We start from the raw sequence: 19,461 nt of genomic DNA, 5'->3' as shown, positions 1-19,461 counted from the left end.
GCAGTTTCATTTTGCATTCTTATTCTGTTCAATAAAAGCCAAGAAAAGACAGAGAAGGTGTTCTCCTCAATGTCAGCCTAGGTGCCAGCACACAGCTGGATAGTTAGATGTCACAGTTTAGGATAGGGTCAGGCCAGCTCCGCTCATCTGAACCAGTGGAGCGCCACAATATTTTTCATGGCTCAAAGCCATAAAAAATCTGTATGAACAGTATGAACATCATCATTCTGTTGTTATAAAAGGTCTTATGTTCTCTGCCTAATTGGTGTAGAGATAGTAAAGATTTTAAGCTTCTAGCACATCAGTCCAGATGTGCCCCTTCCATACTAAAGACTGCTTCTTCATTAATTTGAGCACACACAGTTTCTGCTTTCAGTTACAATTATTCAGTCACAGCACACTGACTTTTATAAAGTCATTTTTTGGACATTTTTTCCTTGTTTTGTCACTGGGTTGCAGAGAGGCAGACAGGAAATGGGGAGACTGAGATATGGAGAAAGGGAGACCTGGGACAAATGTGTACATGGTGCAGTAACCATTTGGTAACATGTCTACAATTCCAGCAAAGCCAAAATGCATTATAGTGAATCATTTTCAGCTTTCTAAAATGTCTAATGAGCAACACAATATGCAACAGGTGAGATCTCCTGTGACTTGAAAAGCTCTTGTTGTGTTCTTACTTTTGATCTTTCCAGCTACCGGTATGTGACTCAGTTCATGACTGCATTCATACATTTCGCTGCAAGTTGTTGACAAGTTTTATGGTGCGTGGAAATGGAAAGCAAATTCTCAGTATTTAAACAGACTTCTGAGGAAAAAAAATCACAAATTTAAGAAATTTAACAAGTGTATCAGGGGGTTAGGGAATAAATCTTGAATCAACTGGAGGTCAGCAGAAAGTATGAGCTGTTGGAAGGACCAGCCCCAGTAGATATCTGAGCAGTATCAACCTTATTAACATCATATAACCCTCTGGGCATAAGCTGAACTCCATCTCCTTTGACTGACCCTAACATCTGCTTCTCTCTACCCAAGTGTTGTAGCCTGTGGCATTGGCTTCCGGGTGTCCCCTGGTCAGTCCATCAGACAGACACTCCTTTTTCCATATCCCTCCATCACATGCCTCTTTGGGACCATCTGGCCTTTATGTAAGACCACACATGCTTCCCTGGCCCATCTATCCTTGCATTAAGTTTGCCTGTACTGTACCTTTGCTGCTGCTGCTGCTATTTCAGAGCTATAATAAGGAAGTATTAGACAGATTCAGAACAAGACACAATGTTTGTAAGTTAAGACTTTGGATAATATTTCAGCATTACTGCATTTGTAAGTGATTTTAAAAAGCCTAATACAGTGCTTATCAATGACTGCTTTCTTGCTTGGAATATGAACCAAGGCATTCAAAGTAAACTTTTTTAGGTCAAAGTTATAAAAACAGCAATGTCCACAAGAAGAGCAAAAAGTGCTGATACATAGAGATAAGGGAATTATCTTAGGTTTGCGAGCTGGACCTGAAATGAGCTACGTAATTTCCGTTCCCACACTCTTTAGACTCACCAAACCTTCATACTTCTGCTTATGCTATTTGTTATCCACATGTACCCTCTCCACTTCTATTCTAATCTCCTTCACTATTCTTTAATTTATGGTGAGGTCTGCCAGTGCCAGAGAGCGGTACGGACCTCCTTAGCCTTCCCCAAACTCATAAAGTACACAAGAAAACCTCAAAGTACACAACCATTCCATTTCCCTTCATACAGTATATTCACATTTAGCAAGGCCAGGTCTCTGGAAGTGACAACTAAATTGTTGCCGCTATTATGTTTATATCAACTGAAAGTGATAGTAAGAGCCACATAGTCTCTTTGTCAGCTACTGCCATCAAATGACTATTCAGTTTGACTATCCTGTTCCTTGAGGTTACAACCTTTTGTTTCTGGCAGTCAAGCATCAAGATGTCCAAAGATTCAGATTTCTTTTGATGTCAAATAGAAAACGTACTACAAACAAGCAAAAATATGTGGCATGTAACCTGTAAAATGCATCATTCAAAGCTGCAAAAAACACCATCATACTGAGCTGCATTAAGTTGGTTCAAAACTTATTTATCAAATAGATTCCAGTTTGTTCATGTTTATAATGAATCTTCCATACAGAATAAAGTTAGTCATGGTGTTCCACAGGGCTCTATGCTAGGTCCAATTCTCTTCACTATATACACGCTACCTTTAGACAATTATCAGTCAATGTTTAAGAATTTACTCATGATGTTGAGCAACTCAGCTAAACGTAAGGGCTCTGTGTTAGGTCTAATTCTCTTCACTTTATACATGCTCTTTATACCTAATTCTCTTCACTTTATACATGCTTTTTATATATACATACATGCTTTAGGCAATATTTTCAGGAAACACGGCATAAATTTCCATTTTTACATAGATGATACTCGGTTATATTTATATGTGAACCCAGATCAATTGGTCAAACTCCAAGCATGTCGTAAAGACATTAAGGCCTGGATGATGTGTTATTTCTTACTTCTAAACTCTGACAAAACTGAAGTTATTGTACTTTGGCCTGAAAACCTTAGAAATATGCTGTCCAATCATATAGTTACTCTAGATGGCATAGGCTCCAGTTCTGATGAGGAACCTTGGAGTCATTTTTGACCAGGATATGTCCTTTAAATTACACATAAACCAAGTCTCCCAGAACTGCCTTCTTTCACTTGCACAATATTGCGAAAATCAGGAATATTCTCCCTCAAGTGATGCTGAAAAACTGCCTCATGCATCTGTTACTTCCAGGCTGGACTACTGTAACTCTTTACTATCAGGATGTCCAAATAATTCCCTAAAAAGCCTCCAGTTAATCCAAAATGCTGCAGCCAGAGTACTGACAGGAACTAGCAAGAGAGATCATATCTCTCCCATATTAGCTTCTCTCCACTGGCTCCCTGTAAAATTCAGAATAGAATTTAAAATCCTTCTCCTAACATACAAAGCCCTTAATAACAAGGCTCCATTGTATCTTAAAGACCTCGTAGAGCCTTATCATCCTAACAGAGCACTTCACTCTCAGAGTGCAGGTTTACTTGTGGTTCCTAGAGTCTACAGAAGTAGAATGGGAGGCAGAGCCTTTAGCTATCAAGCTCCTCTCCTATGGAACCAACTTTCAGTCTCAGTTCGGGAGGCGGACACCCTCTCTACCTTTAAAATTAGACTTAAGACGTTCCTTTTTTGATAAAGCTTATAGTTAGGGCTGGATCAGGTGACTCTGAGCCGTCCCTTAGTTATGCTGCTATAGGCCTAGGCTGCTGGGGGGCCCATGATGCTCTGAGCTCCTCTCTTCACATCTCTCCTCATTGTCTATGCATCTAGTATGTGCTACAATAACGTGTCACTAACTTTGTGTCTCCTCTCTCCCGTAGTGTGTCCTCTCTCTCTCTCCCTGTACCTTTCTGCAGGTAGTACTGGCTCTGCAGCTCTATGTTTCTGATGAGCAGTCACTGGCCACATCAACCTTCCCAATGTTTGATTGTTTGTTGTGTCTTGTTGCTTTTCTTTTATTTTCTCTCTCCTCTATCCACTCATTCCAACTGGTCGAGGCAGAAGGCCGCACACCAAGAGCCGGGGTCTGTCGGAGGTTTCTTCTGTTAAAGGGAGTTTTTCCTCCCCACTGTCGCCAAGTGCTGCTCAAAGGGGATTTGTTGGGTTTTCCCTCTGTAATAATATTGATAACAGTAAGGTCTAGACCTTACTTTGTAAAGTGTCCTGAGATGACCTTTGTTGTTATTTGGTGCCACACAAATAAAATTTGAATTGAATTGAATTGAATTAAATATGTGATTCTGACACACTGGACCTAGAGCACTATCTGTAGAATACATATGTGATGCTGTCATTTAATGTTAAATTCAATTTAATCCAAAACACTTGTGTTCAAATTGGTAATTTAATTTATTTTACTAGTAGCTTACTGCTCTACCCATTATTAATATAAACCAAAAGGATGGTGGGCAGGTCATTAGGTTTATTTTTCATGGATTCACTTTTTCTCACTGAAGTATTTGCCTTAATCAAACTTAACTTTTGGTTTGCTTCTGAGTAGCAGAGGTCTCATTATCATCTTTTGGGCCAACTTCCACATTCACCACAAACACTGCATAATATTTTCACTGGCAGCAGCACAGTGGACTAGAGAAACTATAATTACAATAGGTTTGAGTCCAACAGTCTCTAACTCTTCTTGCTGCTAAGCTCTTCTTGAAAAGACTGCCTCTCAGTGCCAAAATGTGAATGCAAAGAGAAATGCTGATCTGCTTTGTGCAGGCTCAGACTGGAAGTGACATAAGTTGGAACCAGTGTGATTTTTACCAAAAAATGTGTCACTCTACAAAGGCCTGCAGGTGTAATGTGAAGAGAATTAAGGCTCTACTGCTTGTAGGCTGGGAAGCTGAAAACACAACCTTTCAGAAACTACTCTTGAGTTACACTCCAACTAATTGGATGGAGCTGCTCACTGACAACAAGCAGAAGACCGCCATTGTATAGCAGCTTGTCATAAGTGTGAAAATGTATGGAAAAACAGTTAATTGCTAAGATAAAGCAAGCACACTTTGCCCCTGAACAGATTAAGGTAAACATCTAAACTCAGGTGACATATAATAGGAAAAAAACTCAAATAAATAGATGACATGAGTATGTGGATCATATGCTATGACCTGGGTTGAGACCTATGGGGGATTTTGTAACGACATGTTGGACAGCGTCTCCACCACCATCATCAAACACCACATGAGGGAATATCTTTTGGAAGAATGGTGTTCATCCTTCCAGTAGAATTCAGAGACTTGTAGAGACAATGCCAAGGTGGCAAGGTGCACTGAAGCTGTTCTGGTGGCATGTGGTGGCCCAACACCTTACTGAGACACTTGACACTTGTTGGTTCTGCCTTTCATTTGTCACCCATCTATACATTCTCTATAATCAACATTATTTAAATGAGTATGAGTATAATCACTGGCCATGCATCAAAGATTCTTATTGTCAGTGACAGACAGTTCCACTTTGGCATCTAATACTGCAGTCTAGTTACTGTTCCAGTATGCATCAAGGCCAATCACAACCTTTTTTTTCCAGAAAAATTGATCAGAGAATCAGAGAAATTCAAATCTAAGTTATTGGTTTTGCTCTCACAGCATCGGAAATTCAGTTGTTCCCCTCCTGTTTTTCCTGGATGCTGCTGCCTCTCATCTTCCCTCCTCTCACAGTCCATAGAGAGCTCCTCAGCTTTGTAGACAAACACAGACACACACACACTAATGTAGGACATACACACATTTTCACATATGCATTCCCATTCCACACACACAAGACCATTTTGACAGACAGCAGCAAAAACCTTTTGAACCGACATCTCCTGACAGCTGCAGCCATGTCTGTAAGTGGCTGTCCACTGGAGTCTAGCAAAAACTCCTCACTTCGTTTTGTCTTATGACAACACACATATTTCAGGTCACTCGCCTTTCTTTTCTTGCAAGAGTAGAAATAAAGCAGCAGTAGAGATAAAGTCAAGGCAGTAGCAGCAGACTGACAGGCTTGTTCAAGAACAAAGACAGCTTAGAAAGCAGTGAAGAGAAGCAACAGAAAGTGAGAGAGAGGACATTAATATGTTGCGCAAAATGACCTGAAATCTAAACTGGCAAATCTAAGGAAAGCAGAAAGGCTTAGAAAAGCTAGACGGAAAAAGGAACGCACTAGGGCAGGTTTTTATAAGGATCCATATAAGAGCAAAGAAGAGCTAAATGGATTTTTATCCCCAAGGAGAAAGATTCAGTTAAAGTAGGGCAGTTTATATCTATTTGCCTTATGAATGTAAAAGGCAAGATTTTCTTTAGTGTAAGGTAAGGGATTTAAAAATGGGAACATACAGTATGTGAAGATTGCAGGTTAATAGTATGCCTGTTAAGATGAAGTTAACTAGTATAGGAGGTCAGGACTGGTAAAGATGTTTGATTCATGCAGCAGGCTTCAGGCCTACTTCCTGGTGTTAGCATGAGCAAGCTAACATGAAGGCATAGTAGACGTTTGACTGGTTTATTGGAATGAATACTAAAACAGGGTGGTTTCTGATGTAGTATAAAAGGAAGCAGAAGTCTGGCTAGTTATCTGGTGAGCTATTTGAAATGTTTGGTGAGTTTTTTTTTTTTTTAATATTTAGTGGCTAGAACCGCAGCTGAAATATTTGCTAGTGCTGCTGACTGTTTGGTAACAGTTAGCCTTAATTAGCTTGAGTAGATGATGGGTTGTGTAGGGTGTGTGGGTGCAGGTAAAGAGGGGGGTGGTTCTGGGACACTGGAACACACTCTTGAGCCTTCATGGTGCCGTGGGCCCAACTCAACGAAACACCAGTGAGAGCGTACCCACCTGATGACCCTGTAGACCTGCCTTCCCTCCTACACCCACACTGAACTTGCATTGTGTTGGTGATAATATAGTTACAGACTCACTGGAAGTGTTACTAGTCTTCTTTTGTTAGACAGTCTTAGTAGAAAAGTGTCAGTGGTTGGACAACTGAGCGGAGCCAGCTCTCAGAGGTGACTGCCAGTACAAGCCAGTTGGGCCCGCCAGTGTGGCTTGCTGTGTGTCAAGCAATATATCTGCTCTTTACTTGGGTGAATATAGGGTTCAGGGATGGTTTGTGTTAAGGGTAGGTCAGATCTGGAAAATGGTGTTACCTATTGTGGGGCTCTGAAGATTTACGTATGATGGCATGGCCTAATTAATTTCTAAGCATTGAAAAAATGCAAACAATTCATATAATTGCAACAAGAAGGAGGTCAGTATAGTGCAGAGCTCTGCATAGGCCTGATAATCTCTCCTGCATAATGCTGTAATGTGTTAAGATCATGCAACTGCTGCCTGTCATTTCCTATCTGAAAGAACTGTATTTAGGAGCAACCTGCTATAGCGCAATGCCTTTTTTCTGACAGCTCACTGTGCTCTTCTTCCCTCAGGGAAAGCAGCCTGTGTCTGCACATATGCAGGTGATGGTGTGAGTTGCTTATTTAAGCAAAAACATTATATGATTATATGAACATTTTGAGTTGGTTGTCATGTGAAATGTGTGTAAACATAGCAGTTCTGAGACAGAAAAATGATTTAGAAGAATTTAGCAAGAAAACAATGTAATAAATAATACTTTATTTATATACCTTAGGCATTTCCACATGTGTACCCCCATACCTGATATCCACAGTTAATTACCCTGTTATCATTTAACATGCCTATGATGTATAGTAAAGTGGTTGCTCTGTGGGGCCACTGTACTGAACGCACAACATCACACACACAAAGGTGCCTACACTTGCACATATACTATACATTGATTCAAAAGCACTCAAATGTAAAGTTTTGTACTTCACTGTCATTTCTAGCAGTGATAATCATGAGGAGGCAAAAGGGCATAGCGGTACTAAGGTCACTGCTCCACTGCACCAACAACACCGACACTGGGCATTATTTTAAAACTACAATTTGTTGTACTTCAGAATTAGTGATAATAATTACATGACTCTGACACTTTATTTATTATTCTAATAATTACATTCAAATGTAGAATTAGCCTATATTTAGGGTTGACCTACAGTAGATGTAAATTTCCACTTATGGACATGACTATTTGCTGGTATGTGTCACATTTGAAGATATCAGGTATCCTCTAAATTTATCCTGTTCACTTTAAGCCTCCCCTTTAGCTGCTAAGCTAATGCTATGCTAGCTAACATTAAAATTTCACAGAGAGACAGGACGGTGCTCAGCTCTGTTTGTTTAGATGTTTTGATTAACATGCTAATGCTATAAGAATAACTGAGGGCGTGAGGATTATTTACTATTTGCTAGCCTAGCTATCAGTCAGTACTTGACTACCTACAATGTGGCCAAGTAGAAAATGACTTGTGCAGGCAGCTGATGCTTGCTGCTTGCTGAGAGTGATAATGAGGAGTGAAAGGCCTGCTCACGGTTTTTATTCTGCCCTTGATTTCATGGGGTACAATGGGTCGATATAGTGTCACACTGAAGTGCACTGGCTTTAATCAGTAACAGCCACCAATGGACCAATGGACTAATTGATGTACATTTAAATATACTTTAGATTTCAATATCTGGATGTAACAAAACTTTGTACAGCATAACCAGGAAAAAAAATTTCTTTTCAGTTAAAGCTCAGTGAAGGAACCGGCCACAAAATGAAATTCTCCAGGACATACCCTGAGCCAACATGTCAGAAATCTTGGTATTATCTAAAAATCTAAATTGAATTTTGGGGTTTATCACAAAATCTGCTATTTGTCATCTCAAAAATATTGCTAGAGTTAGGCCATTTCTCTCTGAGTGACACAGAGAGACAAATACATGCTTTTATATTTGTGATTGCAACAATTTTCTGGTAGACGTGGTGCATTATTTGGCAGAAATGAGGGGATGCCAATATTTCTGGCCACAACTGTAAGCTTTAGCCATCTCTTGACATCTTTAGTATGTTTAAACTTCAGCAAAACTTCTACAAAGTGCAAGTAGAAGCTTAAAATATATTCACACAATTTAGCTTTCCAAATGTGGTGAGTTTTATTGAAAATTTTTCACAGTTTTTATGATAAACTAAACACAATAAAATAAGAAACATTTTATGTTTTTCCATTTTCAATTTAGTTTCATGTTTTCAATCACACACTCAGACTCTGCTTATCCCTGTTTGCAGCCAGGTAGCAAATAGACAAATGTTTGTGTGTTTGTGTTATGAGTGCGATAAAAAGGAATGTGCGAGACAGATTACACCTGAACAAAACATGCATAATTTTTATAAAAGGTATGTGCACTCTTAAACAAACACTTAATACCTAATAAAACTAAGCCTTAATGAGCTGTGGTCACAAGGCAGATCATGAGTTGCTCTGAATCCTAGATCAAAAATGTCACAAATGTCTCTGTTCTTGGCAAGTGAAGCTGCGATGGAGCTGGACACCACGGGAAGGTGAACACATTAAAAATAATGAAGGAGATGCAGACAATGTGTTTTCAGGATGGACTGGAGAAAAGGAAGAATCAAATCAGTGGGTATATATATGGGTCTATGACTTGTTCACATTACAGGCCTTGATGCTCAATTTCAAATTTTTTTTTCGAACTTTTTTGTCAGACACACTGTGTCTGGATGCAGTAGCTGTTTGCATAATGGATCTTATCTTTAAAAACCTGAATTTTCTGCTTAAAATGCTTTGAAATTGTTGATGATATAAGTAGAGACATTACTTAATATCTCAGCTGAAATATACTGTAGGCTTTTGTTTGTTACACCCTCTGCACACTACAAAGTTGACTCATTCGCATTTACACTGTCCTGTATATCACATATTAAACACATATCATATATATATATATATATATATTTATACCTGTACCTCTATATGTCAGCACCTTGTTTCCAGTTACTTTCCCCTCAATCTTCTTTTATATTTAGATTATGCAAATAGATGCCACCAGAAACCGTGAAACTCTTTACTTCACTCTTTCATGAGCCACTGCTGATGATGTGATATTCAATAAACCAGTTAGTTTAAAAGAATGCCTGGTCCACAGTGATCTTTTCTCTGAGACAGGCAAAAAAGTTGTCATTTTGCAGACCTTCCCCAGCCAATAATCAGGCCACAGTTATTCAAAGTGACACACGTAATCTCCCTTGCTCCACCTACACAGAGTTTAGCAAACACGTCTGTCTGCAGTGGTTGAATCCACTCGGCTGTTATGGGACAAAAAGCCCACCGGATCCCCCCAAAAACAGGCCGCTCAAAGCTCTCTTTATGAGTGGGCTGTGAGCTGAGAGTAATAGGCCTAAAGACAGCGTAGACCGTAGCTTCTCAACCTGCTACCACTGCGGCCACATACCAAATAATTCCATTGGGCAGTGACTGAATAAATCCCCCTCCACGGTTGATTAATTAAAACCAATGTATGGAGTGTCAGGAGGAGGAAAGAGGAGGAAGAGGAGGAGAGATTCAAGCTCTGTCAGATCCCTGGCTTCTGGAATAAATGGGTGCCCAGAAGCCAGGGGTCATTTACAGGTTACATCACTCCACAATTTAAGACATTTGCTCACTGTGTCAGGCAACTCCAATTCATACCAATCTATGCTGCTCCATGGTGACAAATAAAGTAGCCTTGTTGAGTTTAGAGGTTTGAGAAAGACATTCTAGCATCCTCCTGGGGTGATCCAACCCCGGCCTGTTCTCTGGTGGCTGTAGCTTTATACAAAATGGCATATACTGTAGCCGTACTGCAAGGTAGACATGTTCAAGACTTACAAAATGCAAATCTGAGTCTGATATCTGTGAGATAAGCTACATTCAGACAACATGGGAAAGTAATTCACATCCAGTTGTTTTCCCTCCAAGTGACACAAATCTGATCTTTTCACCGATGTGTGAACAAACCAAATTTGATTTATTTAGAGCAGATCTGGGCAGATATGTGGCCCTAGATCTGATTCATATCATGATCTCTGACCATGTGACCACTGTTAGAACAGTCAGATTGGAATTACTAGAATTAATGTGTTTTTTTTAAGTCTTCTGTTTCTGTATATGTACATATCGTCTGTCATCATTATTAGGTGTCAGCCCCTCACAGACAAATAAAAATAAACATAAAGGAGAGCAACAATAACAAACAGGGATCAGTGGAGAGATGAGGATGTTTTACGTCTGTTGGACATTTATGGAGAATCTTCTGATCACACCAAACTAGAGGCAACATATTGCAACTGAGCAGTTTTTGAGGGAATTGTGCAATTTGACCATCACACAAATCCATCCAATCATTCATTATCTGTACTGCTAATCCTGAAAAGGGTCGTGGGGGGTTGGGGTTGCTAGAGCCAATCCCAGCTGACACTGGGTGGGTACACCCTGGACAGGTTGCTAGTCTCGTCACACAAATGACATTGTTATTTTTGTATGCATGTGACAACTCACATTTCAGTTATATATGCACATGCGTGGCAGTATAGGAGCTCAGAGGTGTTCACACCAGAGCTGGATATGTGTCACTTGCAAACATGAATGTGAACCATGAACAGAAGAAGACTGTATCTGACAAAAGATTGAAAATGAGCATCAAGGCCTGTAATATGAATAAGTCAAGTCTGAAGTCTTTAAAGAGCCCATGGCATGCTTTTGTGTGTTTTCTGACTTGTATACAATGTTGCAACAATGAATTATTATCTTCAATGTGACTGAAAGCTCAAAAACTGAGGTGTACCTCTGTTGTTAACTTCTATGCAGTCTCGCAAAGCTCTCAATGGTGAGACTTTTTTACAACTATGTAATGTCTTATGCAATAGTTTCCTTGAATGGTCATAATCTCCTGGCTGTGCGTGTTCATGCGAGCTTGCCTGTCATCCACCAGTGCCAAAGTTTTTCGACTGCATGCAGTTTTGTGGGAATATAGTACCTGCTGCTGCACCACGACCAGAGGATATGGAGGAAAAATACAGGGCACGTCTGGGAATGTTCCTGTACAGGGACTTGTTGGTTTACCTGACTGGGTCTAACCTACAAGCCCTGTTGTTTTAAACAGGTCAGACCGCCTGCACAGCGCTGGGCTTTGAGTTAAAACAGGCAACAAAGTGGTAAGTTGCTCAGTGAAATCAGTACAAACTGTAAAAAAAAAAACTTGCTAGCTGTTCAGGTGGAAAGTTGGGAGGACAGTTTGTAATTCAGATGCACAAATGCAAAATAAGAGTAAAATCAGCAATAGTTCATAATGATTCTATCACTGTCTATTGTAAATAGGAATTAATATGACATGGCCTGTGCTTACATTTAAGAATAGATCATTATGTGCTATCATCACTGCACTACCTTCACCAAAGAAAACACCTTTAAACCCCCCTATATGTGTCATACAGCTCCTTACCTTGACAAAATTTTCCATGGTGAGGAACTTGATGCAAACCCAGCATCAGCCCTTGAAAATGTTCCAATTGCCTGGTGACTGACCAACTTCTCTGTTTCTGTGATACTTATAGCACTAAACCTACCAGGCTGGAATCCTCAAATACCTTCCCCAGAAGGAGGAGAAGGGGGGCTAGTTGTGTGGACATCTTTGTAAGAATGAAAGGTGGGGGGTAGGGCTAAGTAGGTCCAAGAAGGGCTGAGACCTGGGTGTGGTTAGGGCAAAGGACAAGTGGGTGGACATTTGACACTTTTGTGTGAGTTTCTACAAGTGCGTATGCATGTGGTAATGCTTATGTGTTCATTTATGTGAGATACTGTAAATGATCCTTCTGATGTCTGTGTGAACTTTGGTGTGTGCAGATGTTATCAACTGATTCTGGGAAAGATTGACCGAATAATCATTATGATGCTTCCACATGCAAGATCAAAGTAAATATGGATCTATTATTTCATTTTTGGTATCCACAAGGGACCAGTCTATTTATTTTGGCAATCTCTTTTAACATTCATTGTCACTGAGTGCAGGATGACATCATCCTGTCAACGCCTCATCAAGATAATCTCCCAACCCAATTCAGAAATAGGCCGTTTTCTGAAGCAATGAGATTACATGAGAGTGAGAGAGAAGAAGAGGAAGAGGCAGACTGAAAGACATATGGTATATTCAGAGTGCTTTGAAAGAAAGACCAAGTGACAGAGAGAAAAGAGTTTGAGATAGAGGCACGAGGGGCAGCGCAGACTGACATGTGCAGACAGGCATGCAAAGCGGCAGCCATGTGCACCCAACCTATCCCACCCTTTTTCCCTCCCTCCCTTGTTCACTCATTTGCTTAACAAGTTCATTTGTGCATAGGCCTTCATTAGGTATGGCTGTCAAGTGATGCGCAAGACTGGCCTGCAGAACTGTTGGCCCTCGCAAGCTGTTCACCTGCATCCCTCTCACCCCATCACACGTTCCCACTCACCCACATACATACACATCTAGAGACACACACACACACACACACACACACACACACACAAGTATGCAAGAGCATAAGTGTCCAATAAGGCTAGTAGTGTGAGCAAACACTGTGTGAATACTGGACTCAAACTGCAACATTTCCACAACAACAGCTGTGGAGGTGAAACTGAAATTGGTTTATGGCTTGTTCTGTTGATGGTAGAGCTGAAAAGACTGGATTAGTTGAATCCAGAAACTTTAATCAGAAACTACACTGAAAATTAATTAGTCATTTATCAAAAATGCCAGACATTCTCTGGTTCCAGCTAAAACACGAGGATTTGCTGAATTTCAAGCCAAACAAAATATATTTGGGTTTTAGACCAGCCATGCTGCCATTCTAGTGTCAACTGGGTCACTGGCTCTTTTCCCACGCTGCTATCTTTATGCACCAAGTTTATTTTTGCCAGACCGACTTGAATGTATGGAGTGTAAAATGTTCTTGTAAATGTGTGTAAGTACAAATTACTAACAACTGATTCACAAAACAAAACAAACGAGAAGAAGGGAGGGAGACAAGGTCCTACTTTGTGTGATAACTTATACACTAAATACATTTAGTGACAGCAGCTGTGCAAAAATCTTCTACAATGACATTTTAAAAACTCAGAGACACAAAGGCTTGTCATACTCAAGTACAGTCACTAAGCATCTAAACGAGCTGCAAATGTGTATGTATTATGCCGTAACATATGCAAAACAAACAGCAACAAAGAGGAGTGGGCCAGAACGTGATGTAACTGATTCCTTTGAACATCAGGGGTTAGGAATTGGAAAGGCAAAATCTAAGCCACCTATCCCAGTCTAGGACAAAACAAAACTGTATTAAATCCAAAAAAATTCATAGAGTGAAGGATACATGCAAGACAGTTGCCACTGGCATGATGATGAAGATCACAAATAAATAATTGAAGTGCATAAGTTATTAAACTGTGCACACAATTACATGACATATCTGGGACTCCACATTTCTGACATACAGATGACACAATTTTTCCAGCTGTTGAGAAAACTGATCAGTAATGCAACTATTGTTGGTTTCAATTGTAGCTGATTTTTTTTTTATTTTTCTGTTTGTGGGACATATGTTCTCTGTAGGGCAAGCTGTAATGGGAAGTAATAGTAAATTTATTTAATGAAACAAAGCAATAGGGCAATGAATATGCCAACTTTGTATCAAACCACCTCTTATTTTGGCCAGTATGCACTGTGATGCTTTTGAAACTTACAGTATCTGCCTTAGTGTTCTTTCTTTCTTTCTCTCAAATACAAATACACATCAGATGTATCCTTGTTTTTCCCCATTGTTTTAGCCCTCTTCACTTGATGCAGCATTAACAATTATCACCACAGTAGAGTTGCTCTCAATCTGAGACCTGCAAGTGTGCTGTATCATCAGTACACCCCCTGCCTCAATACCACCCTCTGTTTTTCCTTGCTAACGTGGTGAGCATGCTGCCTCAACAAGCCTCATCATCAACTCTTTTCTCCCCTGGTTTTTGCTTTCTGCAAATCCATGACAAAGCTGACAAATAAGCCTCATCAGCCTCTTCTACTCAATTCATTTTCAGTTTTGCTTTAAACCTCCCCTTCTTTTAAAAGGCTGCACCAATGCACTGTAAATGTGAGGCACACAATTATATAGCAATATATCACATTTTACTACTAAACAATCTGGACTTCTGTTATAATGCTATATTTTAAAATGATGCATTTAGAGTTGTTTCAAAAGAAAAGTTGTAGTTTTTTTGTTGATTTGGGTCTGGATGTAGACTTTGGTTACATGCAGTGTTCCTTACCTTTAAAGCAACTGATCTTAGGAATGACCTCTGACTCATACAGATGTACTGAAGGTGAATGTCTTCAAATTTTGATGTAGTTGTGTATGCAAACTATGTCTTAGAATGTATGAAAAGTAAAAACAAATTTTTCCAAATTTTGGATAATTAAATCATTAGACATCCAGATCATTTTTGAGAAACCTGAAGAAACTGGGATAGTGTGTCATCTGCACACCTCATCTAAGTTTTGGATCACTATTTGCTCTATATGCACACAAGTCCCCAAGTCAAGTCATATATAATGGGTCAGTTAGTAAATTTTGGAAAATACATTTTATTGCTGGTTTCTCTCTTTTTTCATTGCCAGTGATAAGAAAAAAAAAACAACTCCAACAGAGTAGTCAATACATCCAAGCCTCCAAAAACTTACATGGGCTAATCCCCAGCTACTGAGGTAAAGAATATTTAAAACCTACAATCGTGGCCAAAAATGTTGGTACCCCTGCATTTCTGTCACATAACGCATCGCTTCTCCCAGAAAATACTGCCAGGAACTAGCAAGAGAGATCATATCTCTCGTATATTAGCTTCTCACCACTTGCTCCCTGTAAAATTCAGAATAGAAATTAAAATCCTTCTCCTAACATACAAAGCCCTTAATGACAAGGCTCCATCATATCTTAAAGACCTCGTAGAGCCTTATCATCCTAACAGAGCACTTCGCTCTCAGAGTGCAGGTTTACTTGTGGTTCCTAGAGTCCACAGAAGCAGAATGGGAGGCAGAGCCTTTAGCTATCAAGCTCCTCTCCTATGGAACCAACTCCCAGTCTCAGTTCGGGAGGCAGACACCCTCTCTACCTTTAAGATTAGACTTAAGACTTTCCTTTTTGATAAAGCTTATAGTTAGGGCTGGATCAGGTGACCCTGAGCCTTCCCTTAGTTATGCTGCTATAGGCCTAGGCTGCTGGGGGGCCCCATGATGCTCTGAGTTTCTCTCCTGTCTTTGAACAAAGAATAAAATTGATGAGGTATCACATCAAATATTGTGCTGCTGTATTGTTTTCAATATAATAAAGGACACAAATGATTTCCAAATCACTATTTTCAGTTTTAGCTTTGATTTTACATACTGTCCCAACCTTTTCTGATTTGGGGTTGTAATTGCTGAATGTGTCACTTATAACAGATAAACAAGACACACCTACAAACCCTATAATTTCAACAAAGCTAACAAAAAAGGGTGTGGAATACAATGACTCTTTCAAGTTCAGTAAAAAATCTGTTTACAAACTGCAGAACACCTGTACACTCCTGTACTGAAGAGAATAATTCATTCAACTTTTACAAAAAAATTAATTCATTGTTATCAATAATAATGGATCGAAACTTGTGTCCACATGCACAGACAACTGCTGCTTGTAATTAATTAGAGCCTACACAACTAAACATGTAAATATGATCAGCCCTGTCAGTCAAAAATTTGAGATAAATATGGTGTACAGATGTTAACAAATCTAAACGGTCCAGAATGAGATTATAAGGATTAGCATGTGGACAGTTGTAGAGCTGTCAGCTGTGAATGCCGCTTTGAGTAATTGTTATCACTCTACACACACAATGCACAATGTGTGGCTCTAAAATATCTAAAAATATCCACCCACAACAACCTTCCATTCCTCAATTTTGGACGAGTAAATTGAGCATCCGACTTCTTGGCATGTTTGTTTAAAACTCTGTATTTGCCGGCAGAGCTACAACAAGCTGACTCAGCCTTGACAGTAGCAGTCGGAAACAGGAGACAAGGACTTGGCTAACAATATAAGCCGGCAGCAAGGTCGGATGCACACAGACACTTATTGTCTTTATCGTAATAGGAGTAACTGTATATCTTAACAGATCAGAGGATTTAATTGTTTCAAAGTGCTTCAAAGTCAGTTAAAAAAAGAAACTGAGCGACGGATGGCTCTGCCAAACTGTGAGATTAAAACGGCTTGTGAGAGGTGGTAGTGGTGGTGGGGGGCATAAATATAAGCCTTTTCTGGACACTTCTGCTTTTCTACTCTGTCACTCTCTTTCACACACACGGCGGACCAGCCCACTTCCTTACCAACCCCATCTCTCACAGTGCTGCCCGGACTTCCCACTGCAATTACTTATAAAAACTTTTCAGGGCCACCACACGTGGTTCGGTTTTTAAAAAGCTGCGTCCCCCTCCTCACGTGGTGTGGGGGGTATTGAGTCGTCACAGACCCCCTGAATGATCACCGAAAAATAAGGCGGCGTAGACAATAGCTCGTCTTGATTAATTCAATTCTTTCAGGACCCTGTACCGTTGTCCCGGCAGCTCCGGGCAAAACAATCATTGCTTTGATAGTCCAAGAAACACAAACTCACTCAGTTGCTCTTAGAAACTCCCTCTAACTACTTCCGAATTAGGATCTAAAGATGATATACATCTGACCAGAACTTGGGTTATGTTCAGTTGTCTTATTCCTTTCTAACATGATACTTTGTGATGCCTAAGCTGGTGTGTGGTAGTGCAACTAATAAAGAAGAAACATCAGCTTCTGATACAAGAAAAAAAAATAACATGACAGCTTAAACTGACCTGGTCTGTGGTGGAGGCGACAGTGGTGTTCGACTCAGACATGGTTTGATGCTGTGACCCAGTGCTGCTTCTCTGCTGGTCACTGTAGGCTCCTTCATTCACACCTTGCCTTTCAGTTCCGCAGCGAAAGGGGGGGAGAAACCACAGTATACCCTCCCTTTTGCCCTGGCTTGATTAATGCCAGAATTACTTTCACCTCATTTCATCTGATGGAGCTCTGCTTCCTCTCCGCCTCTCTTGCTCATTCGGCATGGTAGCTCACTCTCTCTCTCTCTCTCTCGCCCTCCCTTCCTTTTCTGAATCCAGCTCTGCCTCCCTTCCATCCTCCCTCCTTAGCGCTCTCACTTTTTTGTCACCCCTCCCTCTCATTCTCTTCTCCCTCTTTTACTTTCTCTTTCTGCCCTCTGTATCTGTCGTATATCACCATTTCAGGAACCCTTTCCCCCCCCCCCCCCCCCCCCCCCCCTTTCCCAACTCCCACCACCTCCCAAAAAAGACACAGGAGAGATCCACAGTCTTTCTTCCTCTACCTCCACAATGAATGGCTTGTTGTCACTCCAGCACCTAGGCTGAATACAGAGCAAGTAAGCAGGAGAGAGGAGGGCCGATGGTGGTGGAGGGGACTGGGGGGTATGTTGAACTTCTGGTTTAGCTGGCCGGAGTAAAGTTGGGGGAGGCCTGTAGCACCCATGGGCTACGGCCAAGATCTCTCTCTCTCCTTCACTTTTTCTCCCAACAGATTAAAGTAAGGAGACAAAAAAGTGAGGAGTCCACAAGTGAGGAGCCTGCACACTCCCTCCCTCTCCATCCGTTTGTTTTCAGAGGCAGCTGCTGCAACTCTGCAGACCACCAACAACTTCCCTTTCAGCGGCACTTGACTCTTCCAAATCCTCGTCAGTCTCTACACCCTGACATTGCCAATGCCCCCCACCCCCTCTGCCTTGTCACACCAAGAGGCCGGCAGAGCCAAAGCCCTCCTCCTTTGCCTCATCCGCAACATGTTCACAGAGTTACACCCTTTTAAATTCAAGCACTTTTTTCCTTAGTCTCTGTTTCTGTTGCACACACTGTTGTGCCTGTTTGCCCCATATGGCTAATGGCTACCCACAACAAAAAGAGCTAGGAGAGTGTGAGGAAGTGAGCATATGAGGAAAAAAAGGTGTTGGTCTTTGGTTCTTGTTACCATTGCTAACTCTGAGAGACGGGACAGTCCAAGTAACTTCAAAACAGTGCTGATTTATTCAAAGGATCACAGGCAAAATTAAATTACACGCTCAGGTATCTTGCACCTCCAAACTGCACCCAGGCAGATGTAAGATGAAAGACATTATATCCCCTCAGTTGGGCTAGCCCCATACTACACAGAAACGTCAACCGAGACGTCTCTGTTACCAGCTTTGCAGCTGGCCATAGCAGTAGTCAAAACATGAAGCAAATCAATGTGTGTGTGTGTGTCTGTTGATGAAGTGGTGTGTAACTAAAAACATTCTCACACGACCTTTAGTGACATGTCATGACATTAAACATAAGAACATATTATGGCTAAGGCTACAGTTATACACGTCATAATAATAATATTAAACACCCTGTCTGCTGACAGTCATCAACTCTTCTCTCTAGTTATCCTTGACCAGATGTACCCTGTAGAAACTCATAAGCATGACTAAGCATTTAACAGTCTAACTAGACATCCTATCTCCACTAAACATTTCTAATACATAAAGTATCTATCTAATATCTATCTGACTAAAAATACCTAACAATTCCCCCTTTCGACACACGTTTTGCAAAGGGATCAAATACTTATTTCATTCATGAAAATGCAAATTACTTTATAACTTTTTTTGTAATGCATTTTTCTGGATTTTTTTGTTATTGTTGTGTCTCTCACTGTTCACATAAACCTACCATTGAAATTGTAGACTGATCATTTCTTTGTTAGTGGACAAACTTACAAAATCAGCAGGGGGTTCAAATCATTTTTTCCCTGACTGTAGATAGAACTTATGCAGGATTTCTTAAAATATATACAGATGCATCTAAGACAGTGAAT

The 19,461-nt window shown here is 40.5% G+C and overlaps 1 protein-coding gene across 4 annotated transcripts in view; it reads right to left on the bottom strand.

Moving 5' to 3' along the window:
* slc6a9 (solute carrier family 6 member 9) overlaps nt 1–19,461 on the bottom strand; it is an 83,887-nt gene that overhangs the window by 27,062 nt on the left and 37,364 nt on the right. The window contains exon 1 of one of the 4 annotated variants that reach the window (XM_020604576.1): nt 17,409–17,663. The exons of the other annotated variants lie outside the window; for them this stretch is intronic. Coding sequence (XP_020460232.1) covers nt 17,409–17,450 — 42 coding nt within the window. The 5' untranslated portion in view covers nt 17,451–17,663. Of the gene's footprint in view, nt 1–17,408; nt 17,664–19,461 lie in introns of those variants that run through there. 4 annotated transcript variants of the gene reach the window in all.

Source organism: Monopterus albus, unplaced genomic scaffold (genome assembly GCF_001952655.1).
Source record: "Monopterus albus unplaced genomic scaffold, M_albus_1.0 scaffold66.1, whole genome shotgun sequence".
Lineage (NCBI taxonomy): Eukaryota > Metazoa > Chordata > Actinopteri > Synbranchiformes > Synbranchidae > Monopterus > Monopterus albus.
Note: the sequence above shows the minus strand (reverse complement) of the source record. Positions and strands in the feature narration are given on the sequence as shown.